This window comes from Phoxinus phoxinus (genome assembly GCF_949152265.1).
Source record: "Phoxinus phoxinus genome assembly, chromosome: 20".
NCBI lineage: Eukaryota > Metazoa > Chordata > Actinopteri > Cypriniformes > Leuciscidae > Phoxinus > Phoxinus phoxinus.
The window spans coordinates 7,336,149-7,348,901 of record NC_136895.1 but is presented as its reverse complement, the minus strand read 5'-3'; the positions used below and the strand labels follow the sequence as shown (position 1 = coordinate 7,348,901).

At 37.2% G+C, this 12,753-nt stretch overlaps 1 protein-coding gene across 2 annotated transcripts; it reads right to left on the bottom strand.

The window, feature by feature from the left end:
- Positions 1-693: 693 nt before the first annotated feature.
- pfn2b (profilin 2b) lies at positions 694-11,748 on the bottom strand. 2 transcript variants are annotated; one of them, XM_079592115.1, is made up of 3 exons: positions 11,417-11,748; positions 4,134-4,326; positions 694-2,091 (listed from the first exon to the last, which is right to left on the bottom strand). In XM_079592115.1, exons 1-3 carry the CDS (start codon positions 11,546-11,548, stop codon positions 1,994-1,996), a joined length of 423 nt encoding a protein of 140 aa, XP_079448241.1. In that variant the 5' UTR covers positions 11,549-11,748; the 3' UTR covers positions 694-1,993. The 2 variants fall into 2 exon arrangements, with proteins under 2 accessions (XP_079448241.1, XP_079448242.1); XM_079592116.1 differs by having other exon boundaries at positions 694-2,466; positions 11,417-11,728.
- Positions 11,749-12,753: the final 1,005 nt, after the last annotated feature.

Sequence of the window (12,753 nt, the reverse complement as noted above, 5' to 3'; positions counted from 1 at the left end):
CGATTGTAAAGTGACAGCAAACCTGATTACACACGTGTGCTTAATGTTAATCAAACACAGAACATCACTCACTGCTCTTGACTGAATAACTTTGTAGCTCGAATAAGAATCAGTGTATATTTAATTTGTACTGTTAAGACTAAGCAGTGTTTTTACATTTTCAGTTGTTAAATAAACCTAATATAGGCCAACCTGAAACCCTAGACGTTAAAATGACTCACTTTTTATGAATGCTAGAGTAAAACTCTTGCCGTTCACCTTTTAGAAGCTGTAGGGATGCTTTCTTCACAAAAATAATTAAATTTTCCGTTAAATTATATTTTAATATAATTTAAAACGTATTTTACACACTCAAAGCATTATTGGATCACATAAAATATATTTCTTCAATATCGTGCTGCACTAGTAGAAAGTTTCCAATTCTGTTTTAATGCAACAATCAACAAAATGGGGGAAAATGTGAAAATGATCAACTGACAAAAAAAAGCCCAACTTTTCCATTTTTGTCCTAAATAGGACTTTTTTTTTTGTTTGTGCAATAAAACAACATTTGTTTTTCATTACCATGTTCCAGTTTTTGTACAAAGCATAGTTTATTATCTACTTTAACTTTGAGAAAAAACGATTCCACATGAAACGACCCCTTTTAAAAATAACATGCAGAAATTTTTTAAAAAAAAGACAGACAAGTAATTTGGTTGGAATAGATTTATTTAATTTGTCTGTAAACAAGGTGGTGAGATTAATTTATGGCATCACTTGGTTTATGCATATGAAATCAGACATATCAGACTGTATCCAAGATGTATGAAAAAAAGTACAGGGAAACAAGAAATTAACTCTAGTAGTCAAGAGGTTTTGAACCTGTACAAATATCCCACAAGGCCAGAACTTCTGTAGACACTAAAAACCCCTGAACCAAGAATCATTTGGGAAGCCGTCTGAATCAATAGCAACAGATTCGCTCTTCATTATGGCACAGAATACACATTATGATTGGAGTGTTATACATTTGGACTTGGTTTTGACAGACATGACTCGAAGGCAATTTATCCCACAGTCATGACATTTCATTCATGGGCTAAACTCAATTCAAGTGTTGAAAGAGCTGGCATAAAACAAGGCCGAAGTCTTATTTGTGACCAGACGCTAGTGTTTTGTTGGTCAGTGTAGTGTGTAAATAACCCAAGCAATGACGAAAATTGGTCCAAATGAAAGAAATTCAAACACCGGGATACCCACTGTCTCAAATGGCAGTCGTCTTGAAAATAAAAAAAGATATATATTACATAAGCTAGCAAAACAAGTGCAATGACGGAATGTCAATGAACATTCAATATGGGGTTGATGGGAGAAAATGCTACCTAAGCCCAAAAATTACTGCACTCGACGGACCGCCAACTATTTAAGAGCTCGACCTCCCACTCCACGAATGTTAGTGCGACAAAGGGAAGGAATATGAATCTGTCATTCAGGAAGTGTCGCATCTACAGGTAAGAGTCGAGGCGCCAATGACGACAAACTTTGGGTTGAGGAAAACTAAAGAAATGGACATTTGTTAGCGCAGACGGCAGATTTAATTTGGCACGCCAATAAAAACTGGTGTCAAGTTAAAAACGCCGCCCATCCTGACTAAGGCCCATTCAAAGATATGCATACAGTCGACCTTTCCCAGATTTGATCTAGGAAAGGGGATTTTAGTTTAGCTCAAGCCCTTGGAAATAAACTAAACACCCAAAATGTTCGTTTTAGTTTCATGAATAGGCAGAAATGAGACACTTACATTTTGTCTTAAATGCATCATGTGTAGCAAAATGGGAACGAAACGAACACAATAAATGGGACATATATGGGACGGGGTTATAAAGTAATTGGGGATGGGTTTGGGTGGAACAAAAAGAAATTAAAGAGTTGAAAACAAATAAATGATTAAGCAAATCTCTGCTAGAAAGGTTAGTGTTGGTAGGAATGAGCAGCTAGGTGGGCAGGTGTCTTAATATCCAGATTTCCTCAGGTATTCGGTCATTTGATACGCTTTCTTGTTGAGCAGCCCTCCATGGGTACCTTCCTTGCCCATGACTATAACCAATGCTGGAGTACACAAGGAAAAGAAAACAAGAACAAAAATCAACAAACTTGAGGGGTGAAAAAAAGAAACAACTTTCCCCAACTCAAAAAAGGATGCAATTGTTGACACAAGATTCATTACCCTTCCTTGCCATTAAATGTCCAATTTTTTTAAATGTGTTTCAATGGGGGTGGGGTGGGGGGGGGGGATCTTCACAGCTTATTTTGGGAACGTGGGTGACTTGTTTTTTTTCCCTCCCTAAATTCCACTACTTGATCAAGAAAAAAGAAGAAGAAGAAGCTAAAACCCTGAATCTCTCAAGTATTTTGCCATTGAATATGCCTTCTTATTCAAGCCGCCTCCGTGGACCCCTTCTTTGCCCATTACAAGAACCAAGACTGAAAGAGAAAGACAGAGAAAGGAAGTTAAGAGGACAGGGGAAATCCCAGCATCCCTGGAGGAAAAAAAAGCCAAACCAAGATCAACAAGCTGAGATAGGACAGGATAGATAACAGATCACAGGCATGCAGAGTGAAAGATTGCAGGCTAGAGGAAATATCTTTATTTAGCTACAACTGGCAACACCTTTTAATAACTTTCATTTCCAAAATTATGCGAGGTTTGTGGCACTGATCATTAAAAAATAAAATAAAGCTTTGTTTGAGGCACTTAAAGACCAGCGGGAGTTGCAAAAGTTCATTTATTTCCGTAATTCAACTTAAAAGTGAAACTAATATAATTATATAGACTCATTACATGCAAAGTGAGATATTTCAAGCCTTTATTTTGTTATAATTTTGATGATTATGATTTATAGCGTATGAAAACCAAGAATTCAAAATGAGAATATTGTAAAGGTTTTCATAAGCTGTAAGCTGTAAGTCATAATCATCACAATGATAATAAATAAAGGCTTGAAATATCTCACTTTGCATGTAATGAATCTATATAATTATATTAGTTTCACCTTTTAAGTTGAATTACGGAAATAAATGAACTTTTGCACCATATTCTAATTTTTCGAGTTTCATATGTGTGATATATATATATATATATATATATAAGGCAATTATTTATTATCAATGATCCCGCTTATACCACAATCACCACATCTTAAGATTTTCATGTTTTTATCTCATACAATTCTCATCCTCACAACACTTGAATGAAACTACTTCATTAACTACTTTCTACTTTCTTGCACATCTTGGCCATTTTTATACGATCCTTTTTCCTGGTTCTTCTGTATTGCTGTTGTCGGCGGTTTAAAGAGATGAATAATAATCATTAATATATAATTATATTATCCTATAATGCGGTGAAGACCTGTAGATGCTTCACACTTCAACAGCTCATTAATGTGAATCAAGGATTTAACAGCACTGTGATATAATGAAAGTTATTATAGTGTTACCATTTCGATTAGGTCTGTTGGTCCTAGGTTAGGTAATGACCAAACACTTCACTTATTCACTTGAACATTTAAAACGCAAGCATGTGAAATCAAAATGCAGGACAGCAGGTTTAGTTCCTCTCCTCAATGCATGCCGTGAGCTATATGAGAGAGATCGATTCATGAAGGAACATTTTTATCTGCAGGAAACAGGAAATTCTTTCACATTTTAAAGTGCAATAGACCCAAGAGGTGTGAGAGATTAGCAAGAGACGCATGCAAACGAGAGGGAATGTACCTCGACAGGTCTCAGACTTCCTCAACACTTGAGCGCAAGTCTCGTGATCAACAGAGGCCGTGTGATACGACTAGCTAGTCAATGAAGTTACTTTAAACAAATAATAATTATTCCCTCAAACTCCTGACGTTACTTTGCAACACCCAATGCTAAAGTCTGTAAATGGCTCCCATTAAGTCTATTTTTAGCTCTTAAAACCCATTTATTTTCACTTATTAAAAGAGCCCCATATGAAATATAGTATTTGATTTCATAGTGAGGAAAGGTTGACATCTACATTGCTAGATTATTCATCTACCATTGGAGAAAAACACATACATACGAGGTTTTATGAATAAATGTAATTGTGAAGGAATATAAGAAAGGACTACTACCTTTGGCAGCTTTCCCGACAGTGATGTTGTACGTTGGCTCTCCTCCTTGACTCTTCGTCCGTATGTCCATCGTCCAGTCACTGTCGACATGGAGACTGTCTCGGATAACCGAGCACTTCTTTGAACCTAAGGTCAGGCCGTGGGTGAAGAAACTTTCTCGGTCTTTCCCTACTAGGACGTCGATTTCTGTTGGCTGATATTAGAAGAAAAACAAACAAACAACACCACAATATTAATTGCGGAGCTGCATCTTCTGGTCTAGTATTTTACATTTTATTATGGATTAATGATCAGCCAAATGCAAATCAACAAATGTAGGAAGATAAATTATGGAAAGAAAGATCCATGCAGATAATTTAGATAAAGAGACAGAAGTCGAACTTTGCACTTGACATCAATGAATCATTAAGACTATATCATTAAAGCCAGTGTGGTGGGCTGGTCAGTTAATTAAACTCGCTGTGATTGTGCAGCATTTTCACTTTCAGTGTGACTGTACAGACACAGGCGGCTGGAAACACCCGGACAGGACACAATGTGCTGGACAACTTTGATTTCATGAGTCGTCACATTTGTGAAACGCATGAAGCACGGCTCACACCAGTCATCTTTAAAACGAGCAGTTTTCTGTTGGTCGATGTGGTGAATTTGCGTGACCAATTTGAACGTTGAACGAAATGTGTGAGGGGAACCTTTTATCGCCCGCACACGAACCGCTGATCGCGTTGACATACCAATTGAAATTACTAGATTTTACCCACAAAATCGTAAAGATTTGCGCAAAACTTCTGCGATATTTTCTAAATGTCGATAAATTATTGCGAAATGACGGCGTTTCCATTAGCCGATGTTTTTTTTCCCTCTCTCGGTAACTCAATCCAAAGATCAAGGCAGCGGATGTTAGCAGGTTTACGTTAGGGATGAGTCGCGATCTTCGAATAGTCGAACTGCGTGCGAAATTAGAATTTCGAAGCTTTTTCGAATATCTTCGCGCAATTCCAATGTGTTCTACATAATTGACGCCGCGCCTACCGTCACAGATCGCGCAGCCGGGTATTTCTGTCGGGACACAAGGTGTCGCTAACATGAATGAAAGCCCCTACTGCGCGATCTAGGCTACGTGCGCTGTGTACATAGTGTAAACAAACCACAGAAGAAGAGCATTGTCGTTAGGGCTGGGCGATATGGCCAAAAAAAAATATCACGATATTTTTTTTTATATCAGTCGATATCGATAATTATCGATAAATGTCAAATCTTTATTTATTTCAAGTTTAAAGACAGATTTTTACTCCTAAGTGAAAGCTGTATAAACCAGAGCGTTGTGTTTTTAAACTACTATTTATTGTCAGAACATATCATGACAAACACAAATCCGAGGTAGAACATTCAAACATTTGTCATTTTTCCTTATCAAAATAAATATCTTTATTTCAGTAGTATTAGCTTGAGTTAGGATGCAGATTTAACTATATACAATTTATGTTCATTAACAAAAACAGTAACATCTGTTAAAAAAAAAGTAACAACATTATTTTTATTTGGTAAAATGTAATATTCTTTAGTTTTATTAAAATTAACCATTGGTCATCCAGCATCATGCATTTAGATCATGATAACCACAGATAAAATGTAACTTTATGGTTTCTATGGCATTTATGAAACCCAGTAGCCTAAATAGGCTACATTATTAAAAACTGTAATTATATTCCATTAGTCCTTTAATACATTGTCTACATTAATAATATTATACAATTCTATATATATATATATATATCCCACGCACATTTCATGGTGCAGTTAATATTACTAGGCTAACGTTAAAGTAACGTTAAATCGGTGGTAAATGATGGGAATGTGTAACGTTAGACGGAAAAGCCTTCTCTGTATCGTTGCGCACAGTGTTTCTCCTGTTTGTTAGCGCTGTTTCATCTGCCTTTAAACTGGTTTAAATCACTGAGACGTGTGTTCCTCGCTGAATACAAGCGCTTCTCACTGGATCTCGTGACAAAGGCCGATCAGAGTAAACGCGTCTGCTCTAGTGAACTCGCGCTGCGCTGCCGTTTGGACTTTGAGCCGAGCGGATAAACGGTCCGTGTGGCGCGCGCGGTTCAAATGAGATTCGTTCCGCTTTTGGCGCAAAAACATTATCGAACATTTATCGAACTCTTGATATCGTTTTATCGAGAAAAATTATATCGCGATAATTATCGTTTTATCGCCCAGCCCTAATTGTCGTGACTCGTGACCGTTAAATCTGCGACCAACCATGCAGCGACCAAGAAGCTCCGTGTGGGACTCGTTTAAGAAAATTAACAATGATAAAGTTGAGTGTAAATTATGCCGTGGCTGGTAAAGTTATCAATCTCCTACTCGAGTGTGCCTGCGCATCTGTGCCACCCGAGCGTGTTCTCCGCGGCTGGACGTTACGCTCGCGGCTCCTCCCAGAACACATTATTTTGAACAAGAACATGACATATGTCTATGAAGCGTTAGGCTATGAATAGTTTGATTGAAACTAATTTGTTTAAAAAGTAGGTTATTGCCGGAAACAAGGCAGGTTCGCATAAAATAATTAAGACATATCCTACCGCATTTATTAAATTTTTTGATTAATGAGCATCTGTTAAGCGATGCACAAACGGACTGTTGTGTGCTTAGTTTTTTCTTCTTCCAATTAGCCTACCATAGCCCTACTATGTAAAAAAAAAAAGAAAAGACGAGAACATGTTACTTGTTCACTTAATAAACAGTTTGTTTGATGACAAATCACCAAAGATGAAATTGGCCTCCCTTTCTGTCATTGAGAGTTTTTTTCTTTTTCACGATTTTCAAATGATATTCGACTTTTGCTCCTCGATTGCCGAATGGCATTTTTGGCAGTTTCACATCCCTATATCGCAGCCGCCGCACTACCCTTTATTTTTAATGAAAGGAGACGTAGGCGTGTATACAAGTATTATTGGCAAGTAAAGCCCCTTATACGTGTGAGCGGCTCATATGAGGAGTTTCTGGGTGTTGCTCCCTGATTTCTGCTTCAAGGCCTTGATAAACTGTGGCATTTCTTTGTTGTTTATAATCCAGTGTTCCCGTGATACTTTTGTCTTTTATGAGTTTAATGAAGAACTGTCTCGTCTTCTGTCCAAACACACCACGCCTTCTTTAAAGGATGATCGACTGTTACGTACACCAGGTGACTGTAAATGCGGAAAAACTGTTTCCATTGCAGTTTTGCTAAATATTCCTTCGAATTGCCTGAAAAACCTCCTCATGCGAGCGCAAAAACTTTATAATAAATGGGAGTTTTTGTGAAATTGACACGGCTAATATATACCTCAGATAACTTCCCCCACCATTTAACCCTAAACTAATCTTGACAAACTATATATCATTTGAAAGCTTACAATCTCTAGTTTACATATTTGGTGACTGACTTTCAAAATAAATGACAGAGGAGCCGTAATTTATCAATTTGCAACAAGAATATTTTCATACTCCTAAGGTGTTCAGAACTTTATTTTGAAATCGTGATGAACATGAAAAATCATGAAAGAATGGTAGAAACCTCAGTTTGTTTTCATGCCAAGAGTTCAGAAGATAGCATCCATTCAATTCTTTTAGAAAAAAGGTCTGAAAATGTTTTAAATATAAAGAAAACAATATTAGATTCAGCATTTGTGATGTGGCGGCGAGCTATAATGCACATACGTGATCTTTTTGAGGTTGAATTCATTTCAAAATCTGCCAAACTGCCAACACTACTTGTGAATAGGATGTCTACTTCATAAATTGTATGAAAATTGTAAAAATAATGGTTCGGATCACTCAAACAACATATGGAAATGGAGGCGCCCTTATATTAAAAAGTTTGGTACTGCGCCCAAACTAAATGTCACTGAAAGCTTATTTTTTTGAGATATCAACCTATAATTTTAAACAACTAGTTCAGATTTTTGGCTTTGATTTTTTTTTTTGCATTTTAAAGTCCTCCAGGTTTTGAAAATATAGGTTTTATATAAAATATGAAGAATTAAATGTTTAACATTGTACATTTTCATAAACTCAAACTTCTATAACTTTTGTTCTGTTTAACTTTCTTAATTTATTTCTATAAAAATTATTCTATAAAAATCTACCAAATGTCTTTAAAACAAGACCAATCTTACGTCTATATTCCAAAGCATTCTTGAATTACAACCATTTAAGTTCAACATGTGCATTTTCATGTCTATTAAAAAAAAAAGGGCGGGGGTGCCTCTTAAGGGGTTAAAAGCAGAGGCTTTGCTATTTATTTTGATATATCGCATGTTAAGATATTCATCCAACAAAATATTCTGGTGGCCATGATATTGTGAAAAGCTTTTTTTTTTTTTTATGCAATGACTGACTTGCAACTTTCCTCAAAAAAACGCTGGCGGGGAAAGAGTTACGGTGCGTTCACATTAGCAAAATTTTTGTGGGTAAAAAGGCCCATTGTCAATAGTGTAGCGATGCATGAAGCACCGCTCACGTGGACTCCTTTTAAAAATGACTAGATTTCGACTTGCTGAACACCGTATACATGACCGCACCTTTGCTCAACTAGTCATGCAGACAAACCAACAGCTAGTCCATTTTGACTAAAATATGCTCCATTTTGATCACTGGTTTTGGATAGATGTTTATTTCTAGAGTTCTCTGAACATTTAAAAGGATATTTCTGGAGTATGATGAAAGCGCGGCTGAACGGAGGTGATTTGTTCCTTAAAAGGAACTACTTCTCGACAAATCTGGGAAGCATTCTGCCTAACCCTCAAACTGGAATGCATTAATCACATTAAACTTTGGTTTTATTTGTCAAATGCTGACAGATCAAGTCAGAACGTGCAGTTTTTCCATTTGTTTCTTTGTCGTTTGTTCATCACAGCAGCTTTTGTTTTGTTCTGGCTCACTACGAATCTACCAAGCCTTTTTCCCTGAGGCCAAACCACTAAAAGCGGCTACTCTTCAGTGGGAATCAGCCAGCCGATGTTATTTCCAGTAAGGTTCGGAAGCACTGGTATGGCAGTAGACACGGTCTCAACTAACTTTAACTTCTTTAAGAAGCCTTTTTAAACTCATACTTGGCCAACAACACCAGAAACTAAGAGGCAAAACCCACTCCCCGACTGCCATTCCCAACCCGTGTGACTGGCTGAGGCTGTCAAGCTTTAACAGAAGAAGTCGTACAGGTTTGGAGCAACATGTGACTCAATTTTGGGATGGAGACGCCTTACAACCACAACTTTCTCCTCAGAAACTTCACCTTACTGAATTATTACTGAGGAAGAAAGATCAAATTAAGCACACAACAACTTTTCCAATCTCATCCCATAGTGAAAACCCATTAAAACTGTCCTTAATAGACTCCTATTCCTACAGCACTGCGGTCAACCTTTAATATAAGGATTCCTTCACCTTCAAACCAGTGAATTCCCATGACTTTTCCAGTCTTTGGTGTGTTTTTTTCTTCATCTTGTTAGAATTACTCACCAAGAGCAATTTCTAGCGGGAGAAATGTTTCAGAACCGAGCCTAACAAGAAAAACAACTCTGATTTTGAAATGACCTTCAATCGGTTTTAAAATTAACTAACATTTTTTTCCAGGTCTTCCATGAACCCTGCAAAAGTCTTTACGCCAAACATTACACGAACAAAGAGGTCTCGTCACAATATCCACTAGTCAGAAAAAGTGTTAACAGCAGTAGGCGATATAAATGGACTTAAGGTAATCCGCTAACCTAGCTAGCTCTTTTTATTATTGCCATTTTTTACCCATACGCGTCAGTAAGATGTCTGCTAAAGATCTGTTCATCTGTGTAAAAACATCTTAGAAGTTTTATAAATCTTCTAAATGTCTATAACATGACATCTTACAATAGGAAATGTCCTCTTGCAGATGAGCAAACAATAGCCTACATCTAGCAGATGTAAATTCAGACATCAAATAGACATCTGCGAGACATACTTGTGATAATTTTTTTTTAGATATCAATACGCGATAGACATCGTTTTGTTTATGATCATCTTTGGTAGCTCATTTGAAGGCTCATCTTGAGTAAAAACAGCACTATTAAAATTTAATGAAGCCCCCAAAGGACCTGAATCCGAAACGATGCAACCTGATTTACAAAATATGGAAGTTATGAATAACTTATATATGTTGTTCCAAACCTGTATAACGGACTTTCTTCTGTGGAAGATTAAAGATGTTATCCTAGTATCTGTTAATGAAAGTCAATGGCCACCAAAACTATTTGATTACCAACATTCAACAAAATATATTATTTTGAATTGTGCAGAAGAAAGCAAGCCTTAACTTACATGTTGTTTGGAAAGGCATGAGTGTAAGATATTGAAGTAAAAGATTGATCGGTTTTATTTTTGGGCGATCCCTTTAAAAAATATAAAACGAATGTTTACATATTTTAACCTTATAAGCAGCCATTGATTGAATGCGGTCCATTAAGCTGGGGAAAGTATAAGACGGTGTGATAAATAAGCCTGTTATTAGATGAATTAACACCCGTTTATTGAGCGCCATCTTGGACTGGCAGGTACTGCGAGGATCCCGTATTCACGAAGGACTTTACGCACATTCCGCGGCTGAATGACCCGTGTGTACTCCCGTACACCACGTAGTCTGGAGATCTCAGAAACTGATCGGCCTGTTTGCACTAACACCTCCCTCTTTATGACTGCAAAACACATTTCTTCAACTTTAAACCTTCTCAAGCTTAACTTCTAACGCTCGACGGTCGATTTTTAACGTCACAACGTCCTTATTTCGCGTTTTTTCGACGAATACATCCAGTTAACCTCGATTATATAGTGACAGGATTTAGCCTAAATACAAATAATAATAAAAAATATCCAAGAAACTCGTACTTCGTGACAAAATCTCCCCCAAATTAAACATCTGGTGTTCAATTTGCTTTTGTCCAGCCAGTGTTACGTTAGCTTTCATTCCCACTCAAGCTGATCAGGCCCTGAATTTCTAACAAACTGTTTATTTCTGCGCGTTTTTAAACCAACGCGTTTAAATCACACTTTATTCTACGCGATGTAAGTTAAACCGCGTTGGTGCGTATTAAATTAAGCGTAATTTCTGCGCTTTAGCTCCAGTAAACAGCAGTTTAGAGGCACATTGCGAGTCCTGTCTAGGGAGGCAGACTGAAACCCAGCCACAGTTTTCAGTCAATGACTAACGTTAACGTTACATATGCAGCAGAAAGAGAGCTGTTGTGTTAATAACACTTATTTACCGTGATGTTTATGAACGTCCCCCCCTCCTGCGCTGCCCACACGTATTTTGAGTCCGAGTTGCACCCAACAATGGCGGAGTCCTGGCAGCTGCCATCCGACATCAGGTTATCCACGTAGCTCTGCCACGACATGTTCGCCTTCTGGTTTCAAACGCTCCCACACGACACTTGCTCTGAAAAGACGGGACTGACAGTCTTGTGCGGTCTCAGTTTGCGGATACCGTATATTTGTGAGAGTCCCGTCCTGTCCTGCACGCCCCCTTCTCTAATGTGAGTTTGAGCAGTAAAGAGTCCCGGCTGTACGGCACTCTGGGTGTAGTCCCTCAAATATCCCTCCGCGCAGACTGCGGTCCAGTAGGACAAAGCCATGTGCGCGGATTGATACACTTTCTGATTGGACGAATGAGTGTGTATGACAAAGTTAGTTAATGTGTGTAATATATTATTTAAATACTGAAAACATTTTTTTAACATGATGCTTGGACTACTACTTATAAAGTCACAAATAAAAAGCATTTTTAAAATAAATATTGCAGCATTTATTATAAATGTTTTATCCGTGCACATTATTATTTTTTGAATTCATGTGTCCTCGTAAAAAATACGTCAAAATAGACCCGTTTTCACCATGGTTTTCACATGTTCAGGGTTATCAGAAGCGGAAGTCGTCGTAGTTGTGTTAACTTCTGTGACTGTGAGAGACCATTAAATAAATATTTTTTGGGTTCCAATTTGCTTAATTAGCTAAAGAAAAACTCCACAATAGTGTTTTCACAACTTTCAAAAAGAGTAAAAAAATAAAAAACATAGATAGATGTCAATTTTACCGTCACTCCCACAGCTGCTGACCCGCTAACACCACACTCACATGAGTCACATCAGTGAGTGATTTTTAAAAAATAAATAATACAATAATTAAAATAATACAACCTATAGTCTTTTAAATGTAAATACACATTTAAAAAAAATTAAATATAAGAAACTCCGCAGGATTTACGATGCTGATGACCGTTAAAACGCGTCATCACAGTCTGCGAAAAGGCTCCATAACTTTGCCTCCGTCATGATATATATATATATATTTTTTTTATTCAAGCATTTACCGTATATTTTTTTTATTAATAATAAAAATGAAAAAAAACTTTTGCAACCACTGGCACGAGAGCGGGTCAACCTGTCACTCACACCATGAGATCATCAGTGGTCCCTCCCATACATTTTTACTTGTTCGTGAAAAAGTTGAACTCGTGTCAATAGGGAAGAAAAGACTATCAACTTATGTTTCATGCCTGATTTTTATTTTTTTTAGCCTACAGTTGACATTAAACATAACTTGC